This window comes from Musca autumnalis, unplaced genomic scaffold, assembly GCF_047663935.1.
Source record: "Musca autumnalis isolate F117 unplaced genomic scaffold, ASM4766393v1 scaffold_4, whole genome shotgun sequence".
Taxonomy (NCBI): domain Eukaryota; kingdom Metazoa; phylum Arthropoda; class Insecta; order Diptera; family Muscidae; genus Musca; species Musca autumnalis.
In genome coordinates this window covers 24,054,235-24,077,776 of record NW_027411977.1, presented here as the reverse complement: position 1 = coordinate 24,077,776, position 23,542 = coordinate 24,054,235, and the positions used below count along the sequence as shown (strand labels likewise).

Here is a 23,542-nt window from a genome sequence, read left to right as displayed (position 1 = left end):
TATCTAGCAACTCTCACTGCTACCGTTGGACTTCTCCCTTTCGATCCTTCTTGATAACCGTCTAGTTCCTATCTACAATAAATCAGCGAATAAAGATTAGGATGATTTCAATTTTTACTCAGCTTGTCTTAGATAGCAGTGGCATGCACGTGGACGACATAAGCTGGGTAACGAATATAACCCCGAGCAAATTGGGGTAAAAAATACACACTTATGGACACTCGGCAATCCATGGCCGTATATTTCGTTGTTGTTGTAGCAGCATGGCACCTACATACAATCATAGGTTTGACACTGTGGTTTCGGGTCAATCCGGTACGATAGAACCCGCTGCCGTGGGATTGCGTGTATTTCGTGGTGGTCCTATTGGTCCTATTCGTGATCTTTTCTCAAATAGCTGAGGCTTGCGTGGACGATTAAATAGGCTATCGAACGTTATATTTTGGGTAGTTAGTGGTCGGAATCAGGCCACTATCGACCAATATGTTTAGGGGGAGCCTCATTTCAGCCCTCCAAGTGATGAAAAGTTTGGCAGTGAGTTTAGCTACACAACCGGCTGTGAATTCTTCTTCTGTCAGAAAAACAGTAGCAACAACGCATAGTGCAACAATGCAAATCGTCACCAATTCGGGGGTCCCAACGGACAAATTTTGAACATTTTCCCCCTCTGACTATGTCAGTGCTACCAACAATACTCAATGAAAAATATGCCTACTCTATTTTTTGTTTCTTTTACCAATGGGCATTTAATAACTTAACAACTTTTTCAATTATCCATAAATGATTTGCATGTAATTCCTTATTTCTATCCACGTCCATCCATTGGACCTTGGCGGCATCATCACCGGCTGATAATTTCAGTTTACCAACATGGTTTCCTTCGTCGTCGTGAAAGTTATAGGCCACAGTTTCCATCCAGGCATTGTCAGTATTACGATAATCATCTACATAACCTTTATACACTTCAGTGCCTTGGGCAAAGAAATCATCAATCATTTGTTGGTCCTCTGAAATAGGAATACATTTTGCAATTTCAAAGAGAGAATGGGTAACTAAACTTACTAAAACTATCCAGTGCCTCTTCCATAAATTCTCGGCGCAATGTGGCCGAAACCTTTTCACCAGGATCTACCATTCCACCTGGTATGGCCCACATGTTATTGTCACGTCTTTGTATGGCAACCATTTGGAGAATGTTTCTAGTAAGGAGATGTATCAATTAAACATTACTTTTTTTCAAGAAATTCTTTTTAAAGTATCCCACAAACTTCATAGTATCCTTGTGCTTGATAACATTGCCCTCGTCATCACGTTTCCAACGTGTAACAATCGGATCAGCTGCATGATTTGGACCCCATCTTCCCAAAAGACCACGACCTTTTAAACCCGTACGTCCCATAGGATTTAAGGGATATCCATTTGCATCAATGCTATATTCACCATTGAAAGATACCCTGTTTACATTTCCATCTAAACAATTCCATTTGGGTCTAAATGATTCATCTTTTAGATCGGGATCAGCCCATAATTGACCGGCAATGTGAGCTGCTGTATATGTTGATGGTTCATATTCCTCGAATGACACACTCCATGGAACATATTTATCGGGAACCGAAAAACGTTTCAACTCACTTCGAGGATAAATGTTATTGCGACAAGTTACATGTAAAATCATGGTTGAGAGCAGGGAATTTTTGGACATGATTCAATTCAAGAAATATATTTGTTTGTCGGTATTTTTGTTGTTGTTGCTGCGGTTTAGCAACTAAAGAAATAAACAAAGAGTCAATGTTGATAATCGTATGGTTACTCATAGATCAAGTAGTCTTTCTTTAATACTCGTCTTATTGTCAGCTGTTAGCACAGTGGGGGAATAAGTTGATCGTTTGGATTGAATTCGGTTCGATCAGATTTTTTTACCAATGGTAGGTCTTGCTGAACATGCGAATATATGTACATATATGATTGGTGGACATTTTTTAATTTTACCGTTCTTTGTCGGTAATTCAAAAAATGAGTTACAGAATTCCACTACAGGTCGATTCGAGTCCAGTCGAAACATTCAACCTGTTCCCCATTTTATTTTAATGAGAGTAGAAAAATATATCGACTATGGGCTATAGAGCTTGCCCACTTTGAAACGTTCAAAAATGTGTCTCATCGAAATAATGGTTTTGGACCCTAAGTACCTATATTTAGACGAAATTTGGAGTCGATTTAAGTATGTCCGTCAAGTAGAGCTGGCAAACTATCGATAGTCGGATTATCGTTTTGATCACTGTGTCAAGGCTTTGTTTATGTCGGACTCAGAAACAATTATGTTTTAAATAATTCGCGACAGATAACCCAAATATCTCGTTTTGGTGGCCGACGTAACCTTTGTTTTACAACAGCAATCAAAACGATAGTCTGACTATCGATAGTTTGCCAACTCTACCGTCAAGTCCATACTTCTGCATAAGTCAATACATCTGATTCCCAAAACTAGATCCAAGTTTTAAGACGGACTACGTCGGAATATTTAGGCACCTCCTCCTCAAAAATGCAGTTCAAGGCCAGTTCACGGATCTTCTTGAAATTTTGATAGCGGGTCGTCACGATCTTTATACTAAAACATTACTTCCTTAAGCCCCCAGAATGGCCTAATATTTAGCGCCACTCCTTCATACACATTTTAGTAGGGTCCTCAAGGAGGTGGTGATACACATCTTCGATGTGGACATTCTGTGACATTCTCATTATTCTCATTTTCTCAGTCTATGTGGTTGTTGTAACAGTGTTTATTATTATGGCGCAACCGCCTTGCACGCAGAAGGTCGTGGGTTCGATTCTCCGGCTAGGCAACATCAGATTTTCAACGGTAATGTTGGCGACATTTCCTGAGTATTTCAGCCATGTAAAAATTTATCTACAAGTGGTGTTTTAGGACACGCCTTTCGGACTCGGCGATCGGGTCCCATATCATTGAGCTAATATGAGTCGGGATGCACTCACTGATATGAGAGAAGTCTCCCTTGTCCCGCCTGGGATGTTGTAATTATATATAATTATATATATTCGTTCTTCTGTTCAATCTGGCTCTGGGTCTATCTCCAGTTCAAGGAAAGTGGCTGCTTCGATGGATGAGTAGGTTTGGCGGGACAGTTGAAAAGGTGATTTGTGTCGTGCGGGCCCATGCCGCATACTGGGCAGGTGTCTTGCACGGCGCGGTCGATTTCCGCCCAATAACAATTAGGTGACTGCAATATCCCGCTCCTCAGCTGCAATAGATGTAGGATGTACTCCGAGGACTTTATTCACACTATGTTTGCTTATGGCCTTAGCAACTGCATCTTTGTGAATACTATTTAAACCTGCTTGATATGCCTGTTGATCTAGGGGTTGTCTCCTATATTGTTGGACCTCCTTCTCTAGAGCATAAATATCCTTCCTGATATGCCTTAATGTGCCGGGCCTAGCCAGCAGATGGTGATTGGGATGCCTCTCACTGTAAAACCCAAGTAAGTACTGCAACGGAAGAATCTCATTGTGCTGCTTTACTGGAAGAATATTTTCCTCCTCATGTAGATGGTCCACTGAAGGCTTGAGGAGGCACCCTGTTGCTGTTCTCAGGGCGACATTCTGACAGTATTGAATATTTTTCCAATTCGTATCACATAATCCCGGCAACAAAACTGGAGCCGCAAAGCTTACTACAGACCGACTTATCGCGTTCTATGTGGTCAACAAGGTTTCTTTATCTGCCGGCTGGGGACTTGAGAACCTTGTTCCTGCTTTGCAGTTTGTCGCAGATACCTATGGCGTGCGCGCACGACTTGAAAGTAGTGGGGCAGTTTGTGGTCGGAATTCGGACCACGACGTTCAACTCTCTTCCAAACTGCGCTGTCCATGTGGTGAATAGAGTGGCTGTAGATTTTGTGTCGGAAATCTGCATATTCCTCTCGTGGAAAAAGGTGGTAAGATCGGTTAAATAGGAGTTTAACCGATCTTACTATGTGATGAATCGTTTGGCCTTGTATATTCCTCGCGCGGAAGAAGACGTTAATAGCGGTAAAAAGGTTGGCGAAATCATCCGCATACGAAGGTGTTAAACAGTTTCGGAGATATCATCTGTCCTTGTAGAGGTCCCAGTTTCACTGTATGGAACTTCGATTTTTTCTTCAATCATTACAATGACTTTTCAAACTGCGCCAGAGTGTGGTTTGCTCGCCTCCCTCAAACTGTGTGACGCAGTATTAAATAATTTTCATAGGTCAAGCACAACCAACACTGTTCTGCATAAGTCCTCGACTATTCTGTGTTCTCAGGCTGCCTCAAGGCTGTTTGATACCGACAAAAAATCGATCTATTAACCTTAGCACCTCAAATCCTTACGGATGTGTCGGGTAGGTGGATCTTCTATAACTGTGTGATGGCTAAGACGACAAGGCAGATAGGACGCTAGGAGGAACTGTCTCGTCAGAACCACATTATGCTGGCTGACTTACAGCATCCTGGTCATCACACAGTACCTTTGCACACAACCCGTTTCGACTCGGAGTGCATTATTCGTAAACAAATTTCTTAATTGTACGTCTCTAAGAAATAATGTCCAGAATGTAGCAGTGCAGTTAAGTATAAGCGACTTATGGCTTTATACGTCGCTACCTATGTTTTCTTATCCAGCCAGTGCTTTGAGGACTTTATTGCTGTCTCTCAGGTCTATATAAGAGGCGCCCGATGAAAAATGGAGAAAATTTCTAAAACTGCCGCCAGTAGTTTTTGAATTGTTTACAATGGATAAACACCGGCCTTCGATGAATGATTCAAGTTCTAGGTTTTGCTTTGACGTTGTAGGGGATAAAGTAAGATAACAATCTTAGAGAGAAATTGTCGATGGTGGCTAGGTAGTCGGAAATCTTAGCACGTACTCCATGAATGTTAACGCCTGATGCAATAATGGAACAGTAATCAGCGTACGACACCATCGAGAAATTTGATGTGTGTGCAAGATGAAGGGCTCTTTCAGGGCTGGATTCTAAAAGAAAGAAGATAAATTGGACGGTATAATTATATTTCCTTTATTATAACTGATGATGATGCGCTGGACTGTCTCAACGGGATCGCTTGTTTTTCTACATCAATGTACAGTCTATGAGGGCTGTGAGTGTGGGTAAATTTACGTTCACGGGAGAGCCATTGCCTTACTCAGCTCTATAGACACAAGGATTGAAATATGATCTGAATTTAAGGCTGTCTTTGTTTGCCAGGATAAAGCGATGGACTGACAATGGACATTTACGGAGTGCTCGAACATATGACAGTAACTCATGTATGAAGGCGAAATCGGATACATCTATTTGGTTCGCAATAAGCACACTGCGTGGATTGTTCGGTAGTTGGGAATACCAAATCTGACGATGAGTTTTGAAATCGCCAAGAACAATTTTGTTGTCTTCTGCAGCAGGTACTGTTAAACGGCGGAATGTAGATATGTTATCGATTTCAATTTTAGCATCTTCGGAATATCCTGAAATTCGCATAACCTCTAGATAAGGGTCAGGATGAGGAGAAACAGTCGGAGATGTCACAATATATCTGATATCCAGCTGGATGATAAATGCAAGACCTCCACTATGATCTCTATCCTGTCGGATGAAGTTGTAGTTCTAACTTTGTAGGTCTACTACCGTCTTGATTAACCCAATGCATATAACAGAATTTAACATTCATGCGGGTGCACAATTTTGCCCGATCACGACACCGTCGGTTTACACAGAAGGGATAGAGCAAAACGTCTGTGGAAAGATCAAGTAAAGTGGGATACCTAGCAACTTGGTGTTAAAAGTAGGCATTTGGAAGTCTGCTCTACGTTCGGTTTTCAAAACAAACGAGGGGCGCCATTTGAGACAATACCAGTAGTGCGATTCTCTAACTCATTTTTTGGGTTACCGACAAAAATCGGTAAAATTAAAACGCAAAGTTATGAATGAAAAGTTCTAATAAAAGTTGTCACCACTATTGCTATCGGTATAACTTTACGACTACTTTTTATTCGTCGCTAACTTACAGAAAACATCGTTTATTAACGAAATTATAAACATTTCAATTTTACCGACATTTGTTGGTAACTCAAAAAATGAGTTAGAGAATCCCACTGCAGGTAAGAAAGTATCAGTCAGCAGTGACGACAGAGATATACCCTCGGACTCGGACCTAAAGAAATGAAAGAAACACAATTCTTTTGACGTCTATAGGTCGTTATTAAGGTCGTATACAAAACATGTTGCCTCAAAATTTAGACTGCACTATATCCAAACTGTATGTTGAAGAATGGCCCGATGTAGTCGATATTCGGACATAATTCGAGGCTGTAAGAAATAATACAGTGTATAACTTCCTGAGATATTGGCCTAAAAGCTCCAAGAAACCCTGACGGCTCCAACCAAAACGGGAAATTCGCGAGATAATTCTCGCAACGAGTTGCTGATTGGTGCAGACTTTGCACTTCGTAATATTTCATCCAATCATGTATCAGGTTGGAATATGGACTACATCGATCCACTCCTTCGGGTACCTTCACACGAAATTCGGAAAAAGTGGACTTTAAGAGCTCCTCTCGCTTCGCGTTTTGATTATTTGTTTTATAAAACATGTTAAATGTAAAAAGCGTTTTATCGTACGCACCAGCAAGACAGACAGTTGGACGGACGGGCGGACATTGCTCAATCGACTCCAAATTGTCTGAAACAGATTTCGTCCAAACATACTTGAGGCCCAAAACTATTATTAAACCCTCCGCCATAGGGTATAATTAAATTCGTCATTGAGTTTGTAACACATCGAAATATTCATCGGAGACCCTGTTAAGTATATATTCTTCATCAGGGTAAAATTCAAAGTCGATTTAATTATGTCCGTCTGTCCGTCCATCCGTCTGTTGAAATCACGATACAGCTCGTAATTTTTTAGATAGAGCTTTGGAATTTGGCATAGAAGTTTCTATTACTCCTAGGATGTTTGGTGTTACAAATGGGCTATATCGGTCCACGTTTTGATATAGCCCCCATAGAACGGTACCACCCGATTTTCGGTATTTTGAAGTGTTTAGCTTCATTATCACAGCGAAATGGCTGAAATTTGGTAGTTAGTCTTCGTTGGGGGTATAAAACTTTCCCCCGGAATTCTGTTGGTATGGGCCCACGCCTTCATATAGCCACCATAGAACGGTACCTCCCGATTTTCGGTTTTTTGAAGGTTATGACCTCAATATTTCTCCAAAATTGCTGAAATTTGATATTTAGTACTCCTTTGAGGTATAAAACTTTCCATATGAAACTTGTCGGTATAGGTCCACGCTTTCATATAGCCCCCATAGAACGGTAACTCCCGATTTTAGTTATTTTTAAGGTTGTGGCCACAAGAACCCACCGAAATGGCTGATATTTGGTGTTTAGTCTACGTTGGAAGTAAAACCCTTTCCGACTGAATTTCGTCGGTATAGGTCCACGCTTTCATATAGCCCCCCATAGAACGGTACCTCCCGATTTTCGGTATTTTTAAGGTTGTGGCCACAACAACCCACCGAAATGGCAGATATTTAGTATTTAGTCTACGTTGGTAGTAAAACCCTTTCCGACTGAATTTCGTCGGTATAGGTCCACCCCTCTATATAGCCACCATAGAACGGTACCTCCCGATTTTCGGTATTTTGAAGGTTGTGGCCACAACAACCCACCGAAATGGCAGATATTTAGTATTTAGTCTACGTTGGTAGTAAAACCCTTTCCGACTGAATTTCGTCGGTATAGGTCCACCCCTCTATATAGCCCCCATAGAACGGTACCTCCCGATTTTCGGTATTTTGAACGTTGTGGCCACAACAACCCACCGAAATGGCTGATATTTGGAGTTTAGTCTACGTTAGAAGTAAAGCAATTTCCGACTGAATTTCGTCGGTATAGGTCGAAGTCTTCATATAGCCCCCATAAAACGGTACCTCCCGATTTTCGGTATTTTTAAGGTTATGGCCACAACAACCCACCAAAATAGCTGATATTTAGTGTTTAGTCTACGTTGGAAGTAAAACCCTTTCCGATAGAACGGTACCTCCAGATTTTCGGTATTTTGAAGGTTGTGGCCACAACAACCCACCGAAATGGCTGATATTTGGAGTTTAGTCTACGTTAGAAGTAAAGCAATTTCCGACTGAATTTCGTCGGTATAGGTCGAAGTCTTCATATAGCCCCCATAAAACGGTACCTCCCGATTTTCGGTATTTTTAAGGTTATGGCCACAACAACCCACCAAAATAGCTGATATTTGGTGTTTAGTCTACGTTAGAAGTAAAACACTTTCCGGCTGAATTTCGTCGGTATATGTAGGTCCACGCTTTCATATATATAGCCCCCATAGAACGGTACCTCCCGATTTTCGGTATTTTGAAGGTTATGGCCACAACAATCCACCGAAATAGCTGATATTTAGTGTTTAGTCTACGTTGGAAGTAAAACCCTTTCCGATAGAACGGTACCTCCAGATTTTCGGTATTTTGAAGGTTGTGGTCACAACAACCCACCGAAATGGCTGATATTTGGTGTTTACTCTACGTTGGAAGTAAAACCCTTTCCGACTGAATTTAGTCTTCTTTGAGTCTAAAAATTTTACGCCACAAATTTTTTGGTATAGATCGACGTTTTGGTTGTTTTTTTACTATGTTTGATTTATGGAGATTGATTTTGGACATACTACAGTTTTGTAACTTGCTTATTGTTGCTTGTTATGGTCTTCTATTCCTTATGATTTTTGTAGTTTTGGTTGGGGAGCCATTTATTACTGTTTTATAGAGATTTGCTCTTAATTATTATAAGTTTCTACTTAGGTTGTAAAAATTTTTGTTAATACTATATATTGGCCTTGGAGGCTTTAGTATTAAAAATGAATTGAATAAATAAATATAGCTCCCATAGAACCGAACCTCCCGAATTTCGGAATTTTGAGGTAAGCGACATTGTTTTACCGAAATTACTGAAATTTTGTATTAAGTCTTCTTCATAAACGAAAGGAAATTAATTTTTCCAGTTCACTAAAATACAACTCGTGGTGGAGGGTATGACAAGTTCGCCTCTGCCGATCTTAAATCCGTTCTTACTTGTTTTGATGAGGTACATTTTTGGTCGTATCATAGTATATACCCTCTTTAGCCTAAAGGCTGAGGGTATAATTATCTATTCTGAGGAAGTTGGTATAAATTTTGTAAATCAAGCCCCGAGATTAATCAGATATAGACGTGTTTGGAGGGGTGACGTAGGGGATGGAAGATACCAAGGAACGGTCCTGACCGGTTTTAACATGGCAAAGCCCAGGATTTATCTTGGTCCCTCTTTCATCTCAAGTGGACACTGACCTCCCCGTGGTGTCACCTGGGGAACTGCCTTTAACACCCGTTAAAGGTAGTGAGCTAACATGTGCCGCGCGTTCACCCATAAGAACGTTAAAAACTTGGGTTTGGGCGTCGGGTTAGTAACCCTCCCGTAGAAAAAAACAGCCTACTATGAAAAAACGAAAGAAAAGAAAAACAAACCCCTCTAAAGTTGACGAACCCCGCAAACGTTTTAAGGACCATGATCTGCAAATCTGCACCTGGAATGTTCGCACTCTTTATAGAGAAGGTGCAGTCTTCGCATTGGCAGACGTACTTGAAAAGTACAAGGCCGATATTACTGCCATACAGGAAATGCGATGGATTGGGAAACTCGTCACAACAACACCTAAAGGTGACGCACTGTATTATAGCTGCCATGACGTAAAGCATGAGTTTGGTTGCGGATTCGTAGTTAGTCGGAGACTAAAACATCTGGTATCCAGCTTCACCCCAGTGAATGAAAGACTTGCTGCAATTCGAATAAAAGCTAAATTCTTCAACATCAGCTTTATTTGCCCTCACGCTCCCACTGAAGACAAGGACGAACAGACCAAAGATATATTTTACGAGCGCTTAGAAGAAGCATATGACCGTTGCCTTGCCCATGACATTAAAATCATTCTAGGCGTTTTTAATGCCAAAATTGGAAAGGAGAATATCTTTGGCCCAACAGTCGGGAAATTCAGTCTCCACAGTGAAACATCTGACAATGGTATGAGGCTGATAGACTTTGCAGCTGCAAAAAACATGGTAGTTAGCAGTACCAGATTTAATCATCTCGATATTCATAAGGGCACCTGGCTGTCTCCAGATCAGAAAACAAGAAACCAAATTGATCATGTTGTGATAGATGGAAGACATTCATCGAGCGAGTTGGATGTACGATCGTTCCGAGGCGCAAACATTGATTCGGACCACTACCTTGTTGCAGCAAAGGTACGCACCCGCTTAAACATAGCAAACAAAGTACGAACAGACACAACACGAAAGTTAGACATCGGTAAGCTGCAATCACAACAGATAGCCACAGCATATTCCACACAACTAGTCCAATTGCTTAATCAAAGCACTCCTCATCCCGATAACATATCAGCGCAATGGCAAAGCATTGCCCACTCCATGCAAACAGCCGCAAAATCCATACTTGGATTCCAGAGACCTCCACAAAGGAATTCATGGTATGACCAGGAGTGTCGTGCTGCTACCGAAGATAAAAATGCGGCATATAGAGCTACTTTACAATCAGTAGCAACGCGTAGCGCACGAGAGAGATATCGGGAGAAAAGGAGAGAAGAGAAACGTCTTTTCCGCAAGAAAAAGAGAGAAATGGAAAAGCGGGAGTGTGAAAAAATCGAGATGTACAGGAGCCAGAATGAAGTCCGAAAATTCTACCAAAGAGTGAAACATCAAACAGATGGCTTTGGTACAGGCACATCCTCCTGTAGAGACCAGCAAGGTAATCTGGTAACAGATACAGATAGCGTGCTCAGGATATGGAAGGAACATTTCTCCAATCTGCTGGTATCCAATAGTGGCGAAGACGATGATACCGCAGATCCAATCCCAGAAGATGGTATAGAATGTATACCACCCGGCCAAGATGAGGTAAAAACAGCAATCAACCGGCTGAAGAATAATAAAGCAGCAGGAGCCGATGGCTTACCAGCCGAGCTGTTTAAAACCGGAGGCGACGCGCTGATAAGGTGTATGCATCAGCTAGTTAGCACTATCTGGCAGGAAGAACGCGTACCCGACGATTGGAACCTGAGCATCCTATGTCCCGTCCACAAAAAAGGAGATAAGACTGTATGCTCCAACTATAGGGGCATAAGTCTACTCCCTATTGCCTATAAGATAGTGTCAGGGATACTGTGCGAACGAATAAAGCCTATGGTCAACGAGATAATTGGACCATACCAATGTGGCTTTAGACCTGGCAAGTCCACCATTGACCAGATATTTACCCTGCGGCAAATCCTAGAGAAGACCCAAGAGATGCAGATCGACACATTTCATCTTTTTGTCGATTATAAAGCAGCATTCGACAGTCCCCTCCGATCAAAGGTATTCCATGCAATGTCTGAATTTGGTATTCCCGCAAAGCTCATCCGGCTTTGTAAGATGACTCTAACTGATACTAGGTCCTCAGTTAAAATTGGAAAGAACCTCTCCGAAGAATTTTGTACCAAAAGAGGTTTCAGACAAGGAGACAGCCTTTCGTGTGACCTATTCAACATTTTGCTGGAAAAGGTAATACGAGATGCAAATGTCAAAAGAAATGGCACAATTTACACCAATAGCCACATGTTACTTGCCTATGCTGATGACATAGACATCATGGGACGATCAGTAAAGGAAGTAACTGATACCTTTAGGAAGGTCGAAGCAGAATCTGCGAAAGTGGGTCTGGCGGTAAACGGCGAAAAGACCAAATTGATGGTGTCGACGCGCAAAGCGTCCATAGAGCTCGGACCAACCGTAGAAGTTGGTACCTACAATTTTGAGGTAGTTAAAGACTTCGTCTACCTCGGCACTGCCATAAACACAACAAACAACATCAGTTGTGAAATAAGAAGAAGAATTGTATTGGCCAACAGATGCTACTATGGATTAAGTAAGCAATTTAAAAACAAAGCCACATCTCGTCAAACAAAAATAACACTATACCAAACGCTGATACTACCCGTGCTAATGTATGGCTCCGAAGCATGGGTACTTGCGCAAGCAGATAAGGCAGTGCTTGGTGTGTTTGAGAGGAAAATTCTTCGAAAGATCTACGGACCGATTTGCGTTGACGGTGAATATCGACGTCGTATGAACCACGAGCTATATAAGCTATACAAAGGCATGCATATAGTTAAACGTATCGAGATGCAACGATTGCGTTGGCTAGGCCATATCATGAGAATGAGCGATGATGAGCCCGCTAAAAAGGCGTATGAATACATGCCACATGGCGGTGCACGCAGAATCGGCAGGCCTAAGCTTCGATGGAGCACACAAGTGGATGAAGAAATGGAAAGGCGCGGTATTCCAAAAAGTCAAGCGAAAAACAGAGAGGAATGGAGATCTTTTCTTAGTTCGGTCTATGGAACAAATGTTCTGTAATGGGCCAACTAAGTAAGTAAGTAGACATGTTTGGAGACAATCGACCTCAAAGAAGTCATAACAGCACTGCACGAATGACACAGAGAAGGGATGTCTTCTTAACCCATCTGAAAGGTGCTTGCACATAAGAAAATTTGCTCCGCCATTGAGCTCTTTGAGGCTGAGCTTTCTAGGAGGATCTATAGAAGTGAGTACATTCTTTAATGTTCTGAGATAGCAACACTACGATAAGATAAATCTCTCTTATATTTCAGTAGATATTTGTATATCTTTAGGAAAAGTGTTCATCTTCCGCCCCTGTCATTAAAAAATTTCGTACATCTTGGCAGCATGTTAAGAAACTTACTTTTTTTTCGTCTATCTTTAATTAAGTGAAATTTTCAAAATTGCTTTCCAAAAAATTTTTGAATGAAATAATACGCCTGTTGTGTGCTTGCTGCATGTGTAGTTTTCTATCTTCGCCTAGCTTAGCTTAAAGAAAAAAATCCCACACTTAATGGCTAAAATTGTAGTACCTCCTAACAGCGTCTGTAGTTTCCAGCATTTATTCGATGTTTTTTGTGAACTCGAAACTAGTTTCAAGTCTTGTCTTTGCCATAAGAAAAGACAGCAGCAGCAACAACAATAACAACACAACAAAATAGTTATGTGCGTTACACTCCTCTGCTGCACTTTTATCCACAGACGAATGATGAAAATGCTAAAGATGAATAAAATGAAAACGACAACAACAACAACAATGTTGCACAAATGAATGAATTTTATTTTTAGTTTCTTTTTTTTTTTTTTGGTTTTGATGTTGTTACTACTACGGTCAACCGACCGAACGACCATCAGTCATCTCTGCTCATTCAGAAAATTATCTTTCCCCCGTTTACTCCAAACCACCAGACAACGACTAGACAACATAACTTCATAGTTTTTTTTTTTTTTTTTTTTTTGAAAATAATACGAAATATTTTACTACACACCATGTTTAACACTCCACAACTGTTGTTGTTGTTGCTAGTGCTGCTGCTACCGTGGTACATCTATATTATTTGGTAACAGCTTGGATTAATTTCTCTTTGAGTTCCAAGCGTATGCCATTAAATTGTGGCCATTTGGCCAAATTCACTTCTTCCAAATGGTTAAGACGATGATCGTAGAGCTCTTCACCGTAGATAATTGACCAATCTGCAAGAGAAGAAACAAAATAACTAATTATAATATAAATAATATAGTTTAATAGCGGACTTAAGTGAGGCATAAAACCAATTTTAGATCTAAGAATAACGCGGAGGGAGCTACAAAATCTAGTGAAAGCAACGGTGTTGATAAACATCTGTCAACTATGGGTTGTGGGTAGAAATCGAAACCTTTCCGCTGACTAAAAACCCCGGAGAGAACACTTCTTACACAATCACTGCCTCAGTCTTACTACTTCTTATGTATCAAGAGCCTGGCCAGCAGGAAGAACCAATAATGTATATCCCGAAAACGCCCAGTTTGAGCCCTTTTGGTCCGTGCAGGGATATATAAGAACCACGGGCAATGGATCTCTTCTAGATCCACGTCCACCACATGGCAACTTAGGTGACATTTAATAGAAGTAGGGAATGAGCGCACTTTCGAGGCCTCCAGAACTAATGCACTAGGTGTTATGTTGCTGCTTGCTGCGCCAGAACATTTCCCAACATTTCTCGAACTTTGTCGTCAGATTCATCATGTTTGTATTTGTACCGTTTATATGTGTTTGGAGCAGTATATCCCGAAATGCCTGCTTCGGATTCTTTTGGTCCATGCCGGAATGGAGGCACATCCAGGACCAATTTATATGTGCTCGGTTTTTCACGTCAGCATCCGCCGCACTCAAAATTCTGTGGGATGTCAGGAGAGAGTGGGATGAATCAGCATGCACTCAACAGCATCGTCATCTACCCCAGTCATTCATTGAAGTCATTCCCTTGCTGTAATCAATGCAGAATAATTCTCATACACTCCATAATTCTCATACAGCTCCATCAGTTTTCGTCGTTGAAGTCAGCTTGCTACCAATAGGGGCTTGTTAACCACCCAGGTAATCTTTGGTGGCGAGTTGCATTTGAGAAATTTGAAAGGGACTACCCCTTGTGGCTGTCCCATTAATACATTGCACACAATCGGGTATGTTCTGAGACACACTTCACCTCTCACCTCACGCCTCAAGCATCTTGTTGAGCCCATTTACTCCTATTTTTTTTTTTGCGAATTTCTTGGGACTGAGATTCATTAGGGTATTTAAAAAAAAAAGAATACACCCTACTCCGTCCATAAAATACTCGAAAAATAAACGTAAATGGTGTGAACAAAATGCTTGAGGCGTGAAGTGAGAGGTGAAGTGTGTGACAGAACATACCCGATAGAATTCTTGTTTTCCGTCCCACACAGACTTCGGCTTTCTGTCTCACACGGAAACTTCGGCTTTCCGTCCTACAAAGGTACTTCAGTAGTCGGTTCCATGTTTATAGAGATACGTAGTAGTTTGTACGATATCGTAGCAGTAACTATTGCAGCGTTAGCTAGTTATCACATCGTCGTACCCAATCGTCATTAGCCGAGCTCCAGAAATCATCAATCAACACGTTCCCGATCATCACTAAATCGTAGAATTAACCAACTTCTTCTTTCCCGTTCATCGACCGCTGTCATCGATCATCGTCGTCCATCAGCCGAGTTCACGATCATCATCAGACGAGTTTCCGAATTCCATCATATTGTCGTCAACCGAATGATCATCAATCAACACGTTCCCGATCATCGTTAAATCGTAGAACCCGAATGCTAACCAGCTTCGTCTCCACAACCAGCGCAGAACCCGATTGTCAACCCGCTTCGTCTCCACAACAAGCACAGAACCCGATTATCAATCAGGCTCGTCGTTCCCGATCATCAAAGCAGTTCGTCATTAACGAACATCACCGATACTGAAACATCAATCAACATCATCGTTCACGATCACTCCTAGGAGTTAGTCACCCTTATCATTGGCCTTACTACAAGCCTTCTCAAGCCTATCAATATCGCATTTCATCCGATTGAACCCCTAGTTGTGATAAAACTAGTCTTTTATTTCGTAAAGTTTAGTGGGTCCTTATGGAGACCCTGGACGCGGTTGGACTTACCACAGCCGACGAGAAAACCACGTACACTGCATATCAGGGTTTGTTTTCGACTCGTCTATGCGAGGGACTACGACAGGGACTATGTTGCTGCGTAAACACAGACCCCAGCGAGTCGTCGTCATCTGACATCGCGACTCCCCCGAATTTCCCCCCAACAACAGCCGCACACGCAGCACTTAACGCCAGGTGTTGCTGTTCCAGTCCCTGAAAATGCATCCTTTTTCAATTGCAATGGACTTCGAGGTGAGATCGTGGAAATAGTGGATTTCATGAGTCGGAAGAATATCATGGTCGCAGCGGTACAAGAAACCAAGCTCAACTACAACTGCAGCTTACAGCGTTATGATGGTTACAACATACTGAGGAAGAATCACACCAGAAGTGGGCGTGGGGGACTAGCTTTCCTATTACACCAGTCTGTTCGATACGCACCTATCTCGCTTGAACCTGGCTCTAATAACCCATGCATGGAATGTGTGGGGAAGCAGTCAGGTGTGGAAGTGCCGAGGCATATTTGCTGAACGCATACATTCCGCCGATAAATAGTTGTACTACAGGTTATAGGACCAACAATAGCCCGGTTTTGGAAGCTCATAAGCGTCTGGTATTCTGGGGGGACTTTAAATCTCAACACGAGTTGTGGTATTCGGTCCTCGGAAACGACCAGAGGTGTATAGTGCTAGCTGAGTAGATTGATAGCACTACTTTTTCCACGGTGAATGAGGACGCCCCTACCAGAATTAACGGAGAGTATCACAGTTCGTCAGACATAACCATTGTGTCACCGGGTCTCACAAAGGACGTCAACTGGCAACCCGTCGTTTCTCTTTGATTACATTTGGGGACATAACTGTATTCTTCAGCAAACTGCCCGATTTCATTACCTCTGAACGCCATAATGAGTGAAGTCCGGGCAACGGTTTAGTCACTCTGGAACCCTGGAAAGAAGAATGGTAGGATCACAGTCACGCTGGCTGATCCGAAGAGGTGCGCAAGTTATTTCAATCGACAGTTTGTCGAGCACCCCGGGAGTAACAGGGCAATGTATAATACTTCTAAGGGGAAAGAATCCAAATCTACTTTGTAGGGGAGCCGAAGAGGCTCTAAATATAGCTTACAACTGGGCTAGACCAAGAGGTCTTAATGTTAACCCGGAAAAAACAGAGTTATGGCTTTTCACTAGGAGAACGAAATTGGGCTCCGTCGAGGAACCAGTTTTCCTGAATAAGACATTAATTATATCTCCACCAGTTTATCTGGGGGTAATTCTAGATAGGAAACTCAAATGGAAAGACCATATGCAAAAGAACACAGATGTTTGTCAACTTGTAGAAGGGCTATAGACTCAAAATGGGGTTTTAATCCTAGAATGATATGGTGTTGCATGGTGGACAGCTATGGACAAAAAATACAATGTGGAAACATTGCAAAGAGTCCAAAGAACATGCTGCCTAAGCATTAGAGGAGCAATGAGGACTACACCAACTAGGGCTTTAGATACAATTTTATTTGTCCACCCAATAGAAATTCAGGTAAGGTATGAAGCAGCCATCGCGGCTATAAGACTGAAAGCGATGAGCGAGTGGATCGAAAGAGACCACCAAACATACCACCAATGCATATTACGTTTCACAAAGGGTGAATCTATAAATCAAATAGTATCGGACCTTTATATCGTAGACACGGAAACGAGGATCTCCCTTCGGCTGCCGGATCATAACGCGATCCTCCAGGCCGAAATCCGAGCGATCACAGAATGTCTGAACTGGTTTAAAACAAATACAAGGCCACTCACAGTTAACATCCTTACGGATAGTAAAGCAGCAATTAGAGCTATAAGAAGTAAGGCAACAATATCGAAAACTGTCTTAGAGTGTAAAAATTCAATTAACGACTATTCCCATTATGGCTCGGTAAACATTATATGGGTACCAGGACACAGGGATTACGGGAAACGAAGTAGCAAACTCCTTAGCAAAACATGCCAGGGAGCTACCTACAGTAAGTCTAGACAATGCCAAACCTTTAAAGGCGGCGCGTATAGAACTAAAAGCTTGGGCAAAGAATGCTCATGTATCCCTATGGAATAACCAGGAAAAGGGAAAAACTACAAAAATCCTATGGGGAAACCCAGACCAGGACAAAACAAGTGACCTCCTAGTGATGAGTAAAAAGGATATCAGTAGACTGATTGGTGTCCTTACAGGGCATCTAGGACTACAAGCGCATCTGCACAGTATAGGCTGTGCAGAGAATAGTGAATGCAGGGCATGTGGCGAGGAGAACGAAACGTTGGAACACTATCTCTGCCACTGCCAGGCTTTCCCAACTTGAGAACTCAACTAATGGGAAACGATATAATTACAGGACTCGACCATATCAAGGACATCGGGTTCAAAAACTTGAGGGAATACGTCAATGGGACGGAACTCCTAAACTAACAACAACTTCCAGGACACATAAAATTAGAGCGCACAACAGGCCTCTTCTGGCTTAAGTGTACATATGCCCTTTCTTTTTATGGACATGTGGTTATCTTGAATCACCCCTCTTCTCAACCTAACCTAACAGGGCAATGAGTGCTACATCGCTTTAGATCTCTTCCTATCGGGGATGAACAATCACAATTTACAATGGATGATGTGGCGAATGTCATCAGGAACGCTAAATCATCCAAAGCGTCGTGCCCTGATGGAATCTCCATGGTAATGCTGAAACAGTTGGATGTGCCCAGAGTCGAGTATCTCACTAAAGTTCTCAAACTGTCGCTAAACGTACTCATCATTCCCAAAGTCTGGAAAATGGGCAGGGTTGTTCCGCTACTGAAGCCAGGCAGGGATGCCAGTAGTGGAATTCTGTAACTCATTTTTTGAGTTACCGACAAATATCGGTAAAATTTAAACGCAAAATTATGAATGAAAAGAATCAATAAAGCCGACAACACTGTTGCTATCGGTAGGATTTAGCAACAGCTTTATTTTGGTTGTTAACTTACCAAAAAATTTCGTTAATTACCGAAATTAAAAGCATTTTAATGTAACCGATATTTATCGGTAACTCAAAAACTGAGTTACAGAATTCCACTACAGAAAAGGTGAATCGTACAGGCCAATTTTGCTTTTATCGCCCGTAGCAAAAACTCTTGTGGCTTTTGTCCCTCCCAGCGTCAGAGACAGCTATACAGTTGCCGATCACCATGCGGCATTGAGATTGTAAAGTATGCGGATGATTTTACGATCTTGTCGTCAGCCACCTTCCGTGATGTCATTTGTGAGACGCTGAACTGATATTTGACTGATCTTTCCACCTTCTTCCACGCGAGGCTACTCTGTTCAGATGTGAGAACAGAGTTTAATATCATGGCCGATGGTAGCAGAATTCCGACCACAAACTACCCCGACATTCTAGGGGTCACATTCTACAGCATGTTCAGGTCGTTCGCTCATGCCGCAACTTTCTGCGATAAGCTTAGAGGTAGGAACAAGGTCCTCAAGTCCCTAGAAGACTGCACTTGGGGTGCAGATAAACCTTGTTGACCACATATAACGCTATAGGTCGGTCTGTGGTCCAGTTTGTTCCGCATTCCGTTCCAGCAATTTGATAATTTCACATTTTGAATGGTGAACGAAGAAGTTCCTACGAGGATAAGATGAGATTGCCACAGCTAGCCAAACATCACTATTGTGGCAACTGGTGACGTGTCTTGGCAACCCGTCATTTCGTTTCTCTCAGAGCACCATCTCCGTTAACAGATCACACGACGTCATAACCTTGAGCGCCGGACTTTCCTGAAGCATTGGAATGCTGATTGACAAGGCTTCACAGAATTTACCAATCACCGTTTCAGGGTACTACCCAGTCCGTCAGATCCTCTGGTAGCTGAGAGAATTTTCCAGGACATCGTCAAAGTTGAACCCGCTCGCTACATAGCTTCAGGTCGAGTATTCGAAATTATACCAAATTGTCCAGCAGAGTCGATGGGAATATCAATTGATCGCTGTTGTAGCAGCATAAAAACCTATAGGTAGAAGCGTAAGTTTGATGCTGGATTGGCAGCCGCTGGCCGAAACACTATGGTTTCGGTCAATCCGCTACGAAAGAACCCACCGCAGTGGGATTGATCAATTGATCGTGATGAGCTTCGTCCTTCGTACCTTTATCAAATTGTACAACTTCCAGGCGACATAGAGATCGTATTTTATGCGGATCGTAATGTCGCGATCTTTCGTCGATAACATATGCGATAGCTTAAATGTCTGCATAGACGAATTAGTATAATATTTCGCTCTGAGGAATATGAAAATATCCGCAGCTAAACCCACTGCTCCTCTCGAACATATTGCTCGATGGTATCCTTCGCCTAGGGAGCCCCTCAATTGGCCCACCCACATATATGAAGGTCTTTCATAAACGGCCGATATTTCAAAATTTCTACAATCAACCTGTAATCAAATTATTATTTCCTTATAGTGGACCCAATGGTCTAATTAGCTGTACTCGCCACTTGTTGGTACGCGGCATAAATTTCGCCTAGGGCGCCCCTCAAAAGGTCCACCCACATATATGAATGTTTTTTAAAAAGGTCGATATTTCAAAATTTCTACAATCAACCTGTAATCAAATTATTATATTCTTTTAGTGGACCCAATGGCCCAATTAGCTGTACTCGCCACATGTTGGTACGCGGCATACATTTCGCCTAGGGGCCGCTCAATAGGTCCACCCACATATGTGAAGGTTTTTCATAAACGGTCGATATTTCAAAATTTCTACAATTAACCTGTAATCAAATTATTATTTTCTCATAGTGGACTCAATGGCCTAATTAGCTGTGCTCGCAATCCGTAGGTACGCGGCATAAATTTGGTCTAGGGGGCCCTCAATAGGTCCGCCCACATATATGGTCATTCATAAAGGGTCGATATTTCAAAATTTCTACAATCAACCTGTAATCAAATTATTATTTTCGTATTGTGGGCCCAATAGTCTAGTTAGCTGTACTCGCCACTAGTTGGTACGCGGCATAAATTTCGCCTAGGGGCCCTCAATAGGTCCACCCACATATATGAAGGTTTTTTCATAAACGATCGGCCGAATTAGGTATGCTGGCCACCTGTTGGTACGCGGCATAAATTTCGCGTAGGGGGCCTGATAGGTCAACCCACATATAAAAAGGTTTTCCAGAAAAAAATCCTAGAAAATCTTTTATTTTTTCAAAAATTTCCATTTTTCTAAATTTTTTCAATTTACCGGGTGCTCGTATCTTTTTTAGATCCTGAAAATGTCTAAAACATATTCTAGCTCAGGCCAAAACGCTGCTAAAACTACTGCACTTAAATAATTAATAATGAAAATCATAATAATTCAATCTCTTAAAATACGTACCTCTTGAAAAATTCTTTGGGTTAAATTCCACCCATAAGGTATAACGGAAGTGCTGCGTTCTCAGTGAATAACCCATTATTTTGATGTTTTTCAATTTTGGTTTATCGCTGTTGGGATGTTGGGTGGGAACTTTACCAGGACGGGGATATTGACTTATGGCATGGGTCTCGCAAACAAATTCTGTCATACCCTCCTTCATTAGGGGATATAAACTTTTTCCCTCGGTGCAAGTAAGTTGATGTGACATTGGTCCATTTTTGCTGCATTTGGGTACTGAAGGTAAATGGGCCAAATCCACCATAGTTGGAAATATATCCAGCAATTCCGTTAAGTCATTAACCGCTCTTGTCGGTCTAGGAAATTCTGGACTTTTTATTATCAATGGCACCCTTAAGGCCACCTCAAAGTTACTATACTTTGCCCATTCGGCATGTTCACCCAAAGACCATCCGTGATCACTGGTCACTAAAACCACGGTATTTTCCAAATTCACTTCAGCCATAAATTTCCCAAAGAGATCATCCACATAGGCCACAGCGGCATAATAGGCTTGCCGGATTTTAGCTGCTTGCATTTTCTTCATGGGTCCATAGGGAAATGGTATGTGCCAACGTTTTACATCATCACGTTTCCTCAAATCGGTATATGGATTCCAGGAAACTTTCGGCATATCATGGGGTCTAAATTTATCCGTGGTATAATTTAAAAATTGATGGGCATTAAATATTCGCATATATTCTTTGGGAAAGCGAAAATTTATGTGAGGCTTGTGGAAACCCAAGGCAAGGAAATATGGACGTTTGCTTTTAGCTCGCGTTTGTAGAAAACGTTTAGCTTCGTGTAGCGATTCTATGTCGGGTAAGGTTTTATACGGCTGGGTTTGTAAATCTACAGGACAAATAAGATTTCGTTTCAATACGCCCAATTTATCTGGACACACCGGAGAATTCATGTAACGTTCGGTTTTTGGACGAAATGGCTGTGTGGACCAACTTAACGGATAATCATCCGTATTATTTGATGACACGCCCGGATGAAATACTTTCCCTATGCCATAGGTGTAGTAGCCGTGTGACTTAAAATATTGAGGTAGAGTGGTAAAATTTCCTCTTGCGGTACGCCAGTAGCTATAGAAATCGTAGAGGTGAAGAGTGTCTGGACGGCGACTGGTCAACAGTGAATTACGACTGGGAGCACACAAGGCTTGCTGTAAAATGGAAATAAGAGGGGGATAAAATAATTTCAACAGCAGCCTCTACCTGACGTACCTGACTATATGCCTGTGTAAAGTAAAAACTTCCATTCACAAATCTATCCAAATTTGGTGTTTGAGCCAAACGGTCGCCATAACCACCCAACACTGGACGTAAGTCATCAAATATCACCATTAAAACATTATATCTCGGTGTGGAAACCAAATTTTTAGAGCAGCATATGAGTATTTGTAAAGCCGCTGTACAAACTGCCAATAAATTTCTGAGCCAATTTGTTGCAAACATTTTTCAATGTCACCACAAACAATGCTGCGATGCGGCCGAACGATGATCGGCACAGACAAAAATGTGGTTTTATTCAATACGCGTTTGCAAATGCAACTAAATTGTATAATTTCTCCCGTGGACAATGGACGACATCAAATAATAAGTATGAGATATTTATTAGTGTCCAACAAACGAACGCGTCATCATTGTCTTCGTAGTTTGGATCATTGCTTTTCTTTTCTTCAGTTTTTTTACTCTTCGCATATGAATAAAATGAAGATTTATTTGTTACAGAGCAGCTTCAAGTCGGAAGTGTTTCGATTGTTTTACTTCCATAAATGTCTTATTGAAGAGAGTAGATCCGCAGTGTATGGATGTTCTACAGTGGCACCATATAAAACAAGTAAAAAAGTATTAGTCGACTTTGCCGACAGAGATATACCCTCAGCCTGTGTGGATTGAAATACTTTTTTTCCTCAAAAAAAAAAAAAAAAACTTTTGAGGGGGGTTTCAAAATTTTGGGCGTATAAACCGACAAAAATATGGATAGCATTAAAGCTCCAAAATTTGCGGGGATGTCGATACATAGGGCTTTTTTTACCATACTAGCCTGCGAATAATATAATATCGCTGTAAAAAGGGCCTCTAGGAAAACCTTTGGTAAAAATGTCCAAAGGATGCTCGAACAGACCCTTAACCATACAAAAATGTTGAACATTTGTGTGGGTCGTACCCCAAGAATTGGACAGATAGGGCCCAAATTTGAACATAAACTAAGTTTCGACAATATTTAGAGATCCAAAGTTTGGACCAAATCGATTTTCAATTTTTTGTGGGGGAGGTACCGGAAGTAGTGGACCTATAAGCACCACCTTCGAATTTCATCTAATATTCCAAAAAATATTACGATATCCAAAGTGTGGACGAACGCAGTATTCGGTTCGAGCTCTCCAGCCACTACATATGGTGCCATAGGGTTTTTTTTACAACTTTCGACCTGTTTTCTGAAGAAGTATGGACTT

The 23,542-nt window shown here is 41.6% G+C and overlaps 2 protein-coding genes across 2 annotated transcripts; both read right to left on the bottom strand.

Annotated features, from left to right (window-relative positions):
- Positions 1-717: 717 nt before the first annotated feature.
- On the bottom strand, positions 718-1,781 carry LOC141401622 (ADP-ribose pyrophosphatase, mitochondrial). Its single transcript, XM_073981954.1, has 3 exons — positions 1,269-1,781; positions 1,063-1,199; positions 718-1,007 (listed from the first exon to the last, which is right to left on the bottom strand). The coding sequence occupies exons 1-3, from the start codon at positions 1,700-1,702 to the stop codon at positions 733-735; spliced, it is 846 nt and encodes a 281-aa protein (XP_073838055.1). The 5' UTR covers positions 1,703-1,781; the 3' UTR covers positions 718-732.
- An 11,489-nt stretch (positions 1,782-13,270) lies between these two features.
- Positions 13,271-22,636, bottom strand: Ids (iduronate 2-sulfatase). Its single transcript, XM_073986191.1, has 3 exons — positions 22,308-22,636; positions 21,040-22,246; positions 13,271-13,687 (listed from the first exon to the last, which is right to left on the bottom strand). Exons 1-3 carry the CDS (start codon positions 22,536-22,538, stop codon positions 13,548-13,550), a joined length of 1,578 nt encoding a protein of 525 aa, XP_073842292.1. The 5' UTR covers positions 22,539-22,636; the 3' UTR covers positions 13,271-13,547.
- Positions 22,637-23,542: the final 906 nt, after the last annotated feature.